Raw genomic sequence first — 16915 nt, 5'->3', positions numbered from 1 at the left:
GTCTCTTCCAAGGGGCATTGGAGTGCCTCCAAATTTTTGGCAACCCTTACCTTCACTGCATAGGCAAACACAATGTGAGACCTACTTCCTAATAATGGGAACATTGTTTTCAGGAGGCCCTCCTCTAAGTCTCTTCAAAGGGGTATTGGGGTGCATCCAAATTTTCAAAGTGGTATTGGGGTGCATCCAAATTTTGGGCAGCTCTGCCACTCACTGCATAAGCAATAACAGTATAGGAGATCCACTCTTTAGTAATGGGAACAATAAAACATAGCCGGCTGATGGCTCTCTAAGAATAGTGAGGGCCGACTGCTGGCCCTTTAAGAATTGTAAAGGCTGCCTGATGGCTCTATAAAAATAGGCTTTGTGACTTTCAGAGTTCCTCCTTCATAAATCAAGCACGATGTGTCTGATGATATCTCACACACCACATGGCCAGATAAAGTTGTAAAATGTTAAAATGACATTTCACAGTGAATGCATTTGTCACAGTTGAAAGCAATGCAAAAGTGCAAAAACTCATCAAAAACGCTACGTGTGAATATAGCCCAAGGTGTGGAGGAGCATTTTTGTTTTTGGTTATTTATTTTGCTTTATATACAAGTCATTACCCTGGAAAGGATGTTCCTTAACATATTTCCCAGGAAAATCCATTTTGGTTTTTGTATGTTTTATTGTGAGTCTGTAAAAGTGGCGTAATACCTCTGATAACGTTGTTGACTGAAATTACCTGGGAGTCAGGAATGCTTCCAGGGGTCTTCCCCATGCTGTTCCCATGTCATTTGAGCACTGTTCCTATCTATCTGGGCAATTTTTAGGCCCTCTGCAGACCGCTGGGGCGAGCTGCCTGAAAAATGCTCGAGTTTCTCATAGACTTACATTGCTCGGGTCGAGCACTAGAGTATTCCAATGTGCTCGACTCGAGCATTGTGCACCCGAGCATTTTAGTGCTCGCCCATCACTAACTACTGCTACTTCTATTACTACTACTACTACTACTACTAAAACTACTACTTTTATACATTTACTATTAATACTTCTACAATAACTACTACTATTTCTACTACTACTACAACTACTACATTTACTATTACTACTTCTATAATAACTACTACTACTTCTACTACTACTACTACTAAAACTACTACTTTTACTACATTTACTATTACTACTTCTACAATAACTACTACTACTTTTACTACTACTGCTACTACAACTACTACATTTACTATTACTACTTCTACAATAATTACTACTAGTGATGAGTGAGCATACTAGCAAGCAATTGGTACTCGCCCGAACGGATGCTTGGGCCCCATCCCTGCATGTTTGGCGCTCTTTAGGGATTGCCTGGTGGTGACTCTGAGGCGAGGCGAGCTCACACATGTACCATGCCTGGCCCATGTGCTTAACCTCATGGTTCGGCGGTTTCTCAAATCCTACACAAGTTAATATATAAAGGACAAATACAGTTTTCTATCTTCAAAATTGTAATGTATCAATGAAAAATGCATGACATTCTTATGGTAACCTGTACATGATGTGTTTTTTACACACTATTGACCTAATAATTTGCGTGTCTGATACAGAATATGGATCAATGTGTTATTTACATGCAGACCATTGGTACATGTTTTAAAACATTAATTTGAACTATCACATTGACTTCCATTGGTTGGTGTGCTGTCCGTTTGCTATCAGTTTTACATACGTACAGCACGTGGATGTTTAATACATTCGTCTGAATGAGCCCTAATGCTACTACGTCTATTATAACTTCTACTACTACTTCTACTAATACTACTTCTACTACTATGACTACTACTTCTACTACTACTATTACTACTTCTACTACTACCTCTACTACTACTACTACTACTTCTACTAGTACTATTGCTACTTCTACTATTACTACTACTTCAACTTCTGCTGCTACTACTACTACTTCTACTAATACTATTGCTACTTCTACTACTACTACTACTACTACTACTACTACATCTACTAGTACTATTGCTACTTCTACTATTACTACTACTTTAACTTCTGCTACTACTACTTCTACTAATACTACTGCTACTTCTACTACTACTACGTCTGCTAGTACTATTACTACTTCTACTAATACTACTACTTCTACTAGTACTATTGCTACTTCTGCTACTACCTCTACTACTAATACTACTACTACTTCTACTAATACTATTGCTACTTCTACTATTACTACTACTTTAACTTCTACTACTACCACCCACTACTTCAAATAATACTATTGCTACTTCTACTACTACTACATCTACTAATCCTATTACTACTTCTACTACTACAACTACTTCTACTAATACAACTTCCACTACTACTGCTACTACTTCTCCTACTAGTAATATTACTACTTCTACAACCACTACTACTTCTAATACTACAACTTCTACTACCACTACTTCTGCTACTACTACTTCTACTACTACTACTACTACTTTTACGTCTACTACTACTACTTCTACTAGAACTATTTCTACTTATACTACTACTACTAGAACTATTGCTACTTCTACTTCTACAACTTCTACTACTGCTACCTCTACTAGTACATTTACTACTTCTACTATTACTACTACTATTTCTACTTCTACTACTACTTCTAACTGCTACTACTTTTACTACTACTACTTCTATCTGCTACTACTTTTACTACTACTACTACTTCTACTACTATTACTATTACTACCATTACTACTTCTAATATTACTTCTAATACTACTAGATCTAATATAACTGATACTAATGCTATTACTACTACTTCTACTTACTACTACTATTTTTACTACTGTTAGTATTACTACGATTACTACTTCTACTACTACAACTAGTACTACTACTACTACTGCTACATCAACTTCTTCTTCTACTACAATTGCTACTAATGCTATTACTACTACTACTAACTACTACTACACTTACTACTGCTTTTACTTCTACAACAACTACTATTTACAATATTAATAGTTTTAGAAACCTATGATTTATTAGTTTACATTTCTTAGCAAAACACTTTTGTTTTTGTATATGACTATTATAAATGTCAGATAAATATTACTTATAGACTCTTTTCTATTTTTAACAGGCATCAGTTCTGCTCACAATGGACAAGTTTGTAGTACGTGGGGCAATTACTATTTTAAGACCTTTGATGGTGATATATTTCATTTCCCGGGAACATGCAACTATCTGTATGCATCAAACTGCAAGAGCAACTTTGAGGACTTTAACATCCAGATAAGGCGGGAAATCAAAAATAGCCTTCCAACTATCAGCCATATCAGTGTAAAGATTGATGGAGTTTATATAGAATTACAAAATGGCACTATAGCAATTAATGGACAACCGTGAGTATACTGTATTTAAATAGGGTTGTCTGGGATATTTTTTTATCTAATGTTTAAGACACTGAAAATAAGTAACTTAGCAGTACTCACCTTCCCTAGCTACAATGTTACCTCTTCACCGATGCTCTGTTGTTGACAGGCTACAAAAGGGAAATCATGATCATAACAAATGTGACCGCTGCAGCCAATCACTATGCTCAGTGGCTCTACCGATGAGAACTGTGATTGGCAAGAATATCACACTGATTGTTTGAGCAGCAGAAATACAGTATCAGAAGCAATATTATATGTTACATATAAACACAGCTTAAAGAATATGTCAACCTTTGGAATAATTTTTGCATTGCTAAAAATTTAAAAACGATCTTGTAAATACCCTTGATTAGAAAGTATTCCTGTACAGTAGGAGTATATAGCTCCCGTGCCAATACTTTAAAGGGGTTGTCCAGTGCTTTAGATTACCCCCCCAATGTATCCCCCCGGGGCCCCTAAGGATTTTTGTAATTAGCTTACATTGCAGATACTGCCTGTGAGCTGCGCTATCACTGGCTGCTCACAGGGATCACATGACCCCCAGCTGCAGCCGGCTCTGACATCCTCTGATGTCACGACAAGTGCTGGCAGCAGTCGGGGGTCACGATCTTCCTGGTTCCACGGTGGATGCCAGGCTGTGGGCGGGGTTATTTCCCGAGTGTCACACTCGGCATCCACCGCGCGCTCTCTCTCCCCATTCATTGGGAAAGCATGCAGTGGATGCTGGGTGTAACCCCGCCCACAACCCAGCAGCCACTGCGGTGTCCCCAGTGCTGAGTCACTCCTCACATGTCGTGATGTCAGCGCGGAGTCACATGATACATGTGAGCGGTCACCAATAGCGCCTCTCACAGGCAGAAAAAGCAACACAAGGTATTTGCAGAAATCCTTAGGGGCCCCAGGGGGATACATTGGGGGGGGGGGGCAATATAAAGTAATGGACAACTTCTTTAATAACATGTAGGAAACATTCTTGTGTAGTTATTTCTTGAATTTACCAACCTATATGTTATGTCTTGTGCAGGGTGGATCTTCCCTACAGCTATTCTGGAGTCCAGATTGGCAGGAGTGGCATTTACATTAAAATCGCTACACGTTTAGGTCTTCAGTTTATGTGGAATGAAGATGACGCTCTTTTGGTAATTATCACAATTTTTATGCACTTGCTTAGAAACAGGAATGTTACTGATAAATATATTTCATCATCCATCTTCAGTGTGTTAAACATTAAAGGGGTTATCTGGAACTATTTCATTTTTTTTACTATGGGCATAAGAAATAACCATTGTTCCCGAAGCCGATCTCTGCAGGCACAGAGCAGTCACAGACCGCTCCTGCCGGTGATTTAGTGGCTTCAGCTGACGTCGTGTTAACAGAGCAGCGGCTTCTCTTCCACTCTGCTCTGTTGACGGGGCGTGACTGCTGACATCATATTGATTGATTGCTGGCTCCCCGGCTGTCAATAAACATGACGTCGACAATCAAGACCTATTGACAGAGCATATCCTATCTCCCACCAAAAACCGAGTCAATATTTCTTCAAGGATTATATAAAAATCAAAGGTTTATTTAAATCAACATATACACCAAGGCTAAAAACAGGAGCAATGCTAAATAGCATTGCCATAACAGGGAAGCTTTTTTCATATCATTACATAGATTGAGGTTAGCAGAGTGAGCTCAAAGCAAATACAGAGCCTATGTATGTGGGGTATATTAGTAGAAATATAATGTGATCACATCACCATAATGATATACCTTTAAACAAGCAAAAGGCATAACTGTATATATCTCATAGCAAACACTGATCAAAGAAACCATGTAAGGTCATGTTCACAAAGAGAAACAATTGTATTTATGTAAGTACAAATAACAATGTGACAAATGTCACCTGACTAAACACATGGACTCATTTGTAATGAAAAGATCTTTCAGATCAAGTGAATATATAGTGGTTATAAATTGAATAACTATGGATCAAGCATAGAATGAGGTACTGAGTGCAGTCTCTTACCCATGGCCCAGCATATACTGCCATGATGCCCCAACGCATGTTTTGGCTCCACCTCCAGAAGAAGATCTTTCCAAAACGTGCGTTGGGGCATCAGGGCGATGTTAATGGTGTACTGTGTCTCTGGAAGCCTCATACAACAGGAGAATGGGGTCTCTTGACCCATTGAAAATGGGGTTTCTTGACCAGATGGCCTTCCATGCGTACGACTCTCTACTCTATAATTTATGGAAGTTGAAAAACATTTGACAGTAAGCACAAAACCCATAATAGTAGAGAGCCATGTGCATGCATTACCTCTTCCTCAGTAGGGCATTGTCACACTGTTTTTTTTGCAAAGTTTTAGAAGCGGATTTTACTACACTATCCACATAAAAATACTACAAATGTGCTTTGAATAAGCTTTCAATTGATTTTAATAGGAAATATTCAAAATAACATGTAAAAAAACAGCAGTATAGGAGCTTTTTCCCATTAAAATCAACTGAAAGTTTATTCAAGAAGTATTTGAAATGGTTTTTGATGAAGATTTCAGAAAAACTTGGTGAAGGTAAGCGACCTGTAAGTAGAATTTACAATTTATCAGACATTGAAGGTATATACTCACAGAAATTAATATGTTTTAATTTTTTTTGTGACCCTTGGGAGTGGTTCATTATAACAATGTGGCCCTGGAACAAAATAAGTTGTGCACCCCTGTTCTAAAGGCAGAGACAATGCACGCAGCTCTCTTCATTGTTGAGCATGTCAGGTGCTGAAATAATTGATTGTTTCACTACTCTCATATAAAAATAGAATGCAAATAGTAGGGCACATACATGACCACCTCTGCACCTTATCTACAGAGGCATGCGAAAGTATTTACCCCCCTTGGCATTTTTCGTGTTTTGCTACCTCACAACCTGGAATTTCACTGTTTTTTTTGAGAGTTTGCATCAATTCATGTAATGAACATGTCTACAACTATAAACCTTTGGTTTTTTTTATTGTGAAGCAAACAACAAATAGGACAAAATAGCTCTAAACTTCAGTATGCATAACTATTCACCTTTCCTAAAGTCAGTATTTTGTAGAGCCTTCTTTTGTGGCAATTACAGTTGCAAGTCACTTTGGATAAGTCTCTATGAGTTTTCCACATCTTGACACTGGGATTTTTGCAGATTCCTCAAGGCAAAACTACTCGGTGAACAGCAATCATCAAGTCTGACCACAGATTCTCAATTGGACTAGTGTCTGGGCTTTGACTAGGCCACTCCAAAACATTTACACGTTTCCCTTTAAACCATTCGAGTGTTGCTTTAGCAGTATGCTTTGGGTGATTGTCTTGTTGGAAGGTGAACTTCCTTCCCAGTCTCAAATCACTGATAGACTGAAACAGGTTTTCCTCAAGAATATCCCTGCATTTTGAACCATCCATCTTCCCTTTGACTCAGACCATATTCCCAATCCCTGCTGACTAAAAAACATCTTCACAGCATGATGCGGTCACCACCATGTTTCCCTGTGGGAATGGTGTTCTTGGCATAATGAGCTGAGCTGTGTTGGTTTGGCACTAGTGATGAGCGAGCGTGTTATGTTAACCCTTTCTGCGAGCATGCTCGGGTTCTCGCCGAACATAACATTCTCTGTGCTCGAATGTTATGTTTGAGTCACTGTGTGTGCATGATTTGCAACTGTTTAGGAAACTGATCCAGCTTTCCGGATGCCGTGGATAAGTAAAATATATAAATTTTATTCCAAACTGTTTAAAAACAAATGGAAGTTTCCAAAAAAAGTTCATGAATAAATCACAATCCATAGTAAGGAGCTAAGGGTGAAATATGTTGATAAAATAAGATTACCACACGCATTTCGAACAGCTCATGTTCTTAGACTTGGTAACAAACAGGCATTCCTCACATGTATTAAAGCTGTCGAACAGTTGCAAATCATGCACATGGAGTGACTCAAACATAATATTCGAGCACGCAGAAGATACCCAGAAACCATTCGAGCATGCTCGTAAATCTCGAGTAACGAGCATGCTCGCTCATCACTTTTTGGTACCAGACATAGTGTTTACATTGAGACTAAAATTGAACTTTTAGGCCACCATCTGACCACAGCACCTTCCTCCATACATTTGAGGAGTCTCCCACATGTCTTTTGGCAAATTCAAAACGAGCCTAACAATTTTTGTGTGTAAGTAAAGGCTTTTTTCTGCCAACTGTTCTATAAAATCCCCCTGTATGGAGTGCACGGCTTATTGTGGTCGTATGTGCAGATACTCTAGTCTCTGTTTGGGAACTCTGCAGCACCTTCAGGGTTAACTTTGGTCTATGTGCTGCCTCTCTGATTAATGCCCTTCTTGCTTGGGCTGAGAGTTTTGGTGGGAGGTCCTTTCTTGGCAGGTATGTTGTGGTACCATGTTCTTTCTATTTGATGATGATGATGGATTTAATGGTGCTCCGGGGGATCATCAGAGATTGGGATATATTTTTTTATAACCCATCCCTGACTTGTACTTCTCAACAACTTTGTCCCTGACTTGTTTGGAGATCTCCTTGGTTTTCATGGTGTTGTTTGGTTAGAGGTGTCTCTTGCTTAATGGTGTTGCAGCCTCTGTGGCCTTTCAGAAAAGTTAAAGCGTATATACTGACAGACCATGTGACACTGAGATTGCACACAGGTGGACTTCCTTTCACTAAGCATGTGACTTATGAAGGTAATTGCACCAGAAAGTTTTAGGGGCTTCATAGCAAAATGGGCGAATACATATGCACATTCCAATTTTTAGTTATTTGATCTCAGAAATTTAATTTTTGCCTATATTTTTCTCACGTCACTTCACCAACTTAAGCTATTCAGTACTGAGGCATCACACACAAATCGGATTAGAAAAATATTTAAACACAAGTTGTAATGCAACAAAATAAGTAAAAAGCCCAGGGGGGTGAATACTTTCACAAGCCACTGTAGTCTTTATTGGAATGCTGCTCAGGAATCAGGTAACCCCCATTGTACAAATGTGGGAATCCCAGACTGCATAATGCATTGTTCACTACACTACTTCTCTGTGCTATGGAAAATATATGTAATCAGCCAAAAGACACCGGCAAGCAACTATGACTGAATATATGGTTGGAGGCTGCATTAAATAAGTTGGTGGGCCACATCTAGCCCCTGGGCTGCAGGGTGTACACCCCTACATTAGGGTCTTAAAAGATCAAGGGTACAAGACCCATGATATAGTGCTCAGCCAAACCTATTTTTGGCACCCTATAATGTAATTTTCCCCCAACAAACAGTAATGATTCCAATGTTGTCTCTACCATAAGGTAGTAATTCCCTTTGCTCCCAAAAGTAAGAGTACCAATTTTATTTGCTGTCTCACAGTAATATGCCCTATGTGCCCTCCACTAATTAAAAGTTCCCCCTTTCTATCATGCTTCCACATAGTGAAAATATCCATTTGTACCCCTCATATGATAATATTGCACCCTTGGAATATTGTAAGGCCACATTAAGGGCTCGTGCCTTTTTCATGGTTTTCTCGAACAAGTGTTTTCCTTAGTTTTTACGGATAGCACTCATACCTTTGACATTCTATGGGACTGTGCACGTGTCCAATTTTACCTCGGACCGAGTGGTCCATGGAAAAGAATGGTGATAAGTCCAATTTTGATCCAAATGTCAAAGCAAAATCTACAATGTAAATCTATGGGTCTGTGAAAAAAATCGGACAGCACTTGGACTGACAGAATGAAGAAGATGGAGAACCTTTCTTTTTGTCTTTCCACGTCCAAGAAAAACTGATGCCACTGTGATCAAAGTCTAAGGACACGGCCCCACTATCAGTATTTGGTCAGTGTTCGGTCAGTATTTTTTCTCAGGAGTGGGAGTCAAAACCAGATCAGAGAAAAGGTACCGGACCCTTACAGTGCTATCTTTGTATCCTGAAACATTAATTGTGCCTTTCACAAAGTAATACTCCACTGTGTTGCACCGACAAAGTCATAATGTCCCCTTTGTACACCCATAATAATACTCCTATGCACCCACACAAAATTAGAGCACCCCCTCTGTGCCCTACTGTATTACTAGGCCAATATTTCCTTTATTTGCTCTCCTCTTGTATCAGCCACACAGTAGCAGTGCCCACTTTACTACATCCAAAAATATTAAATCCATATACTTTTCTAATTATGGATCACATAGAGGAGAGTGACTATAATCTTATGCAACCAGTCTTTAAGCTGCAGGCTCGGTGCAGGCTGCATGATGCAGTTAAGTTATGTCTCTGTCTACTGTACTATGGACCTTTGGAGCTTGTGCCCTAGATGACTGGTTCTAGAAAAGCCCCTATACTGATTAGTAGAAGTAGTGCGCTCCCTTTGAAGTAATGGGCACATAGCATTTGAACTCTGCCATAGGCACCAATGTACTCAAAAATTCTTAAAAGGTGGAAAAGAAGTGGCTCATAAGTGGAGAACGTAGCCCAAATTTTTATAACACATAGCGCAAAGTTTCTTACATTCACTTTTACTATTGCTTTATGCAAAGTTGGTTGAACAGACAATGACTTTTTAAGAAAAGCCTCATAATTTTGTCCAGAAGAAAAACTAAAATGTAATTGTATATCTGATATTCTACATTTTAGTTGGAGCTGGATACAAAATTTGCCAACCAGACATGTGGTCTTTGTGGAGATTTCAACGGAATTCCAATTTATAATGAGTTCATCACCAACAGTAAGTTATTAGTAATACAATACATGCAACATTCATACAACATCTTGCAAGGGGCCATTGAGTTGTGACAAATCTTGCAATGGGCCATTGAGTTGTGACAAATTTAACCCCTTCACTACCTTTGACATACGTGTACATCAAAAGTAGTGCCTCTGCCTTTGATTAAAAATGAAACTATTTAAAAAAATATATATATATATACATATATCCGGTCTCGCTGCATTCGGAAATGTCTGATCTATTAAAATCTAAAGTAAATTAATCCGACTGGTAAACGTCATAACGAGAAAAAAAAATCAAAATGCCAGAATTATGTTATTTTGACCTCCGCAATATTGCCATAAAATGCAATAAGAGGGGATCAAAATATTGTATCTGCCCTAAAATGGTATCATTAAAAATATCAGCTCATGGTGCAAAAAATAAGCCCTCACACAGTCCCAAAAAATGAAAACGCCATGGGTCTTGGAAAATGGCAACAAAGGCAAAATAATTTTTTTTTTTACAAATTTGCTATTTTTTTTCACCACCTAAATCTAAAAAAAACTATACATGTTTGGTATCGGCATACTCATACTGACCTGGGGAATCATATTGCCTGGTCAGTTTTACGATCTAGTGAACATGGTAAATAAAAAACCCAAGAAACAATTGTGGAATTGCACTTTTTTTTGCAATTTCAACGCACTTGGATTTTTTTCCCCTTTTTCAGTACATTATATGGTAGAATGAATGATGTCATTCAAAAGTACAACTCTTCCCGCAAAATACAAGCCGTCATATGGCTATTCTGACTGAAAAATAAAAAGTTATGGCTCTTGGAAGAAGGAAAAGAAAAAAACGAAAAAACGGAAAATTGCCGGGTAGTGAAGAGGTTAAGCAGCAAGCGCACCCATTTGGTAAAGTTGTCAAAATGTACAGTTTTTCCAATGTATAAAATCATGTATTATTATTATTATTATTTATTTATATAGCGCCATTGATTCCATGTATCTTATGATACCAATGAAAAATCTCCTCCATTGTCTCATAATTATATTACTATTAACAGATGTTCAAGTGTCTTCAAATCAGTTTGGAAATATGCAGAAACTAAATGGACCAAAGGAAGCTTGCCAGGATGTCACAGAAGTGGCCCAGAGTAACTGCACAGACACTGTAAGTACAAGGATAGATTGCGACAAGATAAAAAAAAAAAAGAGGTGCATACAAGAGGAGTGGTTACAGAGTTAGTACAAGAGGAGTGGTTACAGAGTTAGTACAAGAGGAGTGGTTACAGAGTTAGTACAAGAGGAGTGGTTACAGAGTTAGTACAAGAGGAGTGGTTACAGAGTTAGTACAAGAGGAGTGGTTACAGAGTTAAAATCTCCCTCTTGTGATATTTTCTCCTGGCTGCTGTCTGCCATCTGCAGGTGAAAAGTTAACATTAGATGTAAGATATATAACTTTTTATGTATAACTTTCACTAGCAATTGGCAGACAGTATTAACTAAAGGCAATTTTCAAGTTCAAATTTCAGCAAGTAAATATATTTCAAAGATGCTATTGACATGTAACAAACCATCCAATCCACAAAGGCAAAGAAATCAAACCATAGATGTCCATAAATTAAAGAGGTTGTCCACTACTTTTACATTGATGGGTTATCCTTAGGATAGGTCAACAATGTCTGATCGGCCAGGGTCTGATGCGCGGCACCCCGCTGCTCAGCTGTTATTGGTGGCAGCGGCCGCCTGCCGAAGGTACTTACTTATGGAGCTGGCCGTCTACTTGTAGTGGCAGCTGCAGGATACTACAAATCCACCACCTATTGCTATGAATAGGAGGCGGATGTGCAGTACCAAGCCTCGGCCACTAGAAGTAGACGGAGCAGCTCTGCAAGTGAGTAATTGTGGCCAGCGGCCACCGCCATTAATGACAACTGATCGGTGGGGGTGCCGATCCCCGGCTGATCAGACATTGATTACCTATCCTAAGGATAACCCATCAATGTAAAAGTAGTGGACAACCTCTTTAAGTTACTATATATACAGTATATGAAGCTACAAGTGGCTTTAAATTTCTTCTACAGAAATGAATGATCAACTATTATTATATGTAAACTTTGAGTCCTACAGCACTTGGCATTTCCATTTCTAGACAGATGTCTTGCCATGCATATACACTAATAGTACTAATGGATAGGGTTAGCCTAAACGGGAAAACCGTCTTAATTTAAAGGGGTGTGATTATGTTTTGTCTTCATGAGCACACTGCTCCTCTGCCTCTTGGCTTTTTAGTTGCGTTCCTGAAGATTGACGGTTCAGACCAGTGGCATGGTTGCACCACTGGTCTGAATTGTGCGCTCTCAGATGATACTAATAGAGATATATACTGTAACTTTTTATATATAACTCTCACTAGCAAATGGCAGACACTATTACATAAAAGTGTGTTTGAGTGTATGAGTGCATATATATATATGTATATATACAGTACAGACCAAAAGTTTGGACACACCTCATTTAAAGATTTTTCTGTATTTTCATGACTGTGAAAATTGTACATTCACACTGAAGGCATCAAAACTATGAATTAACACATGTGGAATTATATACTTAACAAAAAAGTGCGAAACAACTGAAAATATGTCTTATATTCTAGGTTCTTCAAAGTAGCCACTTTTTGCTTTGATGACTGCTTTGCACATTCTTGGTATTCTCTTGATGAGCTTCAAGAGGTAGTCACCGGAAATGGTTTTCACCTCACAGGTGTGCCCTGTCAGGTTTAATAAGTGGGATTTCTTGCCTTATAAATTGGGTTGGGACCATCAGTTGTGTTGTGCAGAAGTCTGGTGGATACACAGCTGATAGTCCTACTGAATAGACTGTTAGATTTTGTATTATGGCAAGAAAAAAGCAGCTAAGTAAAGAAAACCGAGTGGCCATCATTACTTTAAGAAATGAAGGTCAGTCAGTGCGAAAAATTGGGAAAACTTTGAAAGTGTCCATAAGTGCAGTTGCAAAAACCATCAAGCGCTACAAAGAAACTGTCTCACATGAGGACCGCCCCAGGAAAGGAAGACCAAGAGTCACCTCTACTTCTGAGGATAAGTTTATCCGAGTCACCAGCCTCAGAAATCGTAGGTTAACAGCAGCTCAGATTAGAGACCAGGTCAATGCCACACAGAGTTCTAGCAGCAGACGCATCTCTACAACAACTGTTAAGAGGAGACTTTGTGCAGCAGGCCTTCATGGTAAAATAGCTGCTAGGAAACCACTGCTAAGGACAGGCAACAAGCAGAAGAGACTTGTTTGGGCTAAAGAACATAAGGAATGGACAATAGACCAGTGGAAATCTGTGCTTTGGTCTGATGAGTCCAAATTTGAGATCTTTGTTTCCAACCACCGTGTCTTTGTGCGACGCAGAAAAGGTGAACGGATGGACTCTACATGCCTGGTTCCCACCGTGAAGCATGGAGGAGGAGGTGTGATGGTGTGGGGGTGCTTTGCTGGTGACACTGTTGGGGATTTATTCAAAATTGAAGGCATACTGAACCAGCATGGTTACCACAGCATCTTGCAGCAGCATGCTATTCCATCCGGTTTGCGTTTAGTTGGACCATCATTTATTTTTCAACAGGACAATGACCCCAAAACACACCTCCAGGCTGTGTAAGGGCTATTTGACCAAGAGGGAGAGTGATGGGGTGCTACGCCAGATGACCTGGCCTCCACAGTCACCAGACCTGAACCCAATCGAGATGGTTTGGGGTGAGCTGGACCGCAGAGTGAAGGCAAAAGGGCCAACAAGTGCTAAGCATCTCTGGGAACTCCTTCAAGATTGTTGGAAGACCATTTCCAGTGACTACCTCTTGAAGCTAATCAAGAGAATGCCAAGAGTGTGCAAAGCAGTCATCAAAGCAAAAGGTGGCTACTTTGAAGAACCTAGAATATAAGACATATTTTCAGTTGTTTCACACTTTTTTGTTAAGTATATAATTCCACATGTGTTAATTCATAGTTTTGATGCCTTCAGTGTAAATGTACAATTTTCATAGTCATGAAAATACAGAAAAATCTTTAAATGAGAAGGTGTGTCCAAACTTTTGGTCTGTACTGTATATGTATACATTGTGCTAAAGCGGCTTGCTCGGCTGTCCACGAAGGTAGGCACGGAACACTGTATCTTTGGGTTAGTTTATTAAAACGTCATAAACCGACCTAGAGTTCATAAAGTAAACACAGACCATTCGGCATAACGGCACAAACAAAATACCAAGAGGCAGCACAGGCCTTATAATGGCCGGGGTCCAGCCACTCAGGGTTAACCACACACGGTTCAGCACAATACATGCAAACTCCTCTCTGGAGCAAGCCTTTCCAGATACTGAACCCCCCACCTGAATCACAAGGCTGGCTATTTAAAGCACAGACCTCACACAGGGGTGGTGATATGAATGGCTTCCTTCCCGTGCTATGGCCATTCACTTATAAAACATACCCTTTTAAAAATGATTGATTAACCCTCTCTGCACCTACTATGCAGGAGAAAACTTCCATGTTTCACATCACTGAAGCTAATAACCTTAGTGAAATATATCTCCCCTCCAGTATTCTGCCAGTGACTTTGTCACAAGATATATACATATATAAATACATATATATCTATAATATAACCAGGGATGTGTGTCTCTGTCTGAAGCCTCGAAAGACTGTGCATGCTCGATGCGCAGTCTGGCTCCAGACAGAATCACGCATCCAGCCATTACAGCTAAGAGGAGTGTGTATGGCGCCGGAGATCGTGGTATGCGTAGACACTGAACGCATACCGTGATCTCCGGCACCATACTTACATACTTACCTGACCAGGAGGAGCTTTGCTGCGGCGCCTCTCTTAGTCGCATACCGGGGCGGAGTGAGGCGTCGGATTGGCGCATGCGCATAGCGCTATCCGGCGCCATTTTACTGAAGACACATTTACAGTGTGTCTTCAGCAAAATGGCGTGGGACAGCACGGTGCTCCAGCGCCGCACTCCTCCCCGGCCTCCGGCAGAACAGGACCCAGCAGCGCTGGAGCACAGAGAAGAAAGGTGAGTATAACTGTTTATTTTTTTGTATGTGTGTACAGTGTGAAAGGGATGAGGGGGCCACACATACCAGGATTGGGGGTGAGGGGGCCACACACACCAGGATTGTGGGGTGAGGGGATCATGCATACCAGGATGAGGGGTACCACACATACCAGGATTGGACGGTGAGGGGGCCACACATACCAGGATTGTGGGGTGAGGGGATCATGCATACCAGGATGAGGGGTACCACACATACCAGGATTGGTGGGTGAGGGGACCATGCATACCAGGATTGTGGGGTGACGGGACCATGCATACCAGGATTGGAGGGTGAGGGGTACCACACATACCATGATTGGGGTGTGAGGGAACCATGCATACCAGGATTGGGGGGTGAGGGGACCATGCATACCAGAATTGGGGGGCGAGGGGATTATGCATACCAGGATGAGGGGTACCACACATACCAGGATTGGTGGGTGAGGAGACCATGCATGCCAGGATTGTGGGGTAACGGGACCATGCATACCAGGATTGGAGGGTGAGGGGTACCACACATACCAGGATTGGGGGGTGAGGGAACCATGCATACCAGGATTAGGGTTGGAGGGGTACCACACATACCAGGATTGGGGGGTGAGGGGACCATGCATATGAGGATTAAGGGATGAGGGGTACCACACATACCAGGATTGGGGGGTGAGGGGACATTGCATAAAAGGATGAGGGGTACCACACATACCATTATTGGGGGATGAGGGGCCCATGCATACCAGGATTGGGGGGTGAGGGGACCATGCATACCAGGATTGGGGGGTGAGGGGACCATGCATACCAGGATTGGGGGGTGAGGAGACCATGCATACCAGAATAGGGATGAGGGGTACCATACATACCAGGATAGGAATGCGGGGTACCATGCATAGCAGGATGAGGGATGGGGTGCCATGCATACCAGGATGAGGGGTATCATGCATACCAGAATAGGGATGAGGGGTACCATGCATACCAGGATAAGTATGAGGGGTGCCATGCATGCTAGGATGAGGGATTGGGTGCCATGCATAACAGGTTTCTGGGATGAGGAGGCCATACATACCAGAATTGGGATGAGGGGTGCCATGCATACCAGGATGAGTGGTACCATACATACCATAATAGGGATGAGGGGTACCATACACAACAGGATAGGGATGAGGGGTACAATGTATGCCAGGATAGGGATGAGGGGTACCATGTATACCAGGATTGGGGATGAGGGGCCCTTGCATACCAGGATAGGAATGAGGAGTGCCATGCATACCAGGATGGGGGTGAAGGAGCCATGCATACCAGGATTGCGGATGAGGTGTGCCATGCATACCAGGATTGGGGATGAGGGAGACATGCATACCAGGATTAGGGATGAGAGGTGCTATGCATACCAGAATTGGGGATGATGAGTATCATGCATACCAGGATTGGGGATGAGGGGTATTATGCATACCAGGATTGGGGATGAGGGAGCGATACATACCAGGATTGGGGATGAGGGAGCCATGCATACCAGGATTGGGGACGAGGGGTGCCATGCATACCATGATTGGGGATGAGGGGTGCCATGCATACCAGGATTGGGGATGAGGGGTGCCATGCATACCAGGATTGGGGATGAGGGGTGCCATGCATACTAGGATTGGGGATGAGGGAGCCATGCATGCCA

At 41.1% G+C, this 16915-nt stretch overlaps 1 protein-coding gene across 1 annotated transcript in view; it reads left to right on the top strand.

The window, feature by feature from the left end:
• Window positions 1-1814: 1814 nt before the first annotated feature.
• The window catches only part of LOC141173626 (mucin-5AC-like), a 97895-nt gene continuing 82794 nt past the window's right edge, over window positions 1815-16915 (top strand). The window contains exons 1-5 of the mRNA XM_073657927.1: window positions 1815-2007; window positions 3104-3386; window positions 4444-4558; window positions 10070-10160; window positions 11212-11318. Of these exons, the coding sequence (XP_073514028.1) occupies window positions 1815-2007; window positions 3104-3386; window positions 4444-4558; window positions 10070-10160; window positions 11212-11318 (789 nt within the window). The remainder of the gene's footprint in view (window positions 2008-3103; window positions 3387-4443; window positions 4559-10069; window positions 10161-11211; window positions 11319-16915) is intronic.

The sequence above is a fragment of the Phyllobates terribilis genome, unplaced genomic scaffold, assembly GCF_046119375.1.
Source record: "Phyllobates terribilis strain yellow unplaced genomic scaffold, ASM4611937v1 Scaffold_13__5_contigs__length_258822181, whole genome shotgun sequence".
NCBI lineage: Eukaryota > Metazoa > Chordata > Amphibia > Anura > Dendrobatidae > Phyllobates > Phyllobates terribilis.
Note: the sequence above shows the minus strand (reverse complement) of the source record. Positions and strands in the feature narration are given on the sequence as shown.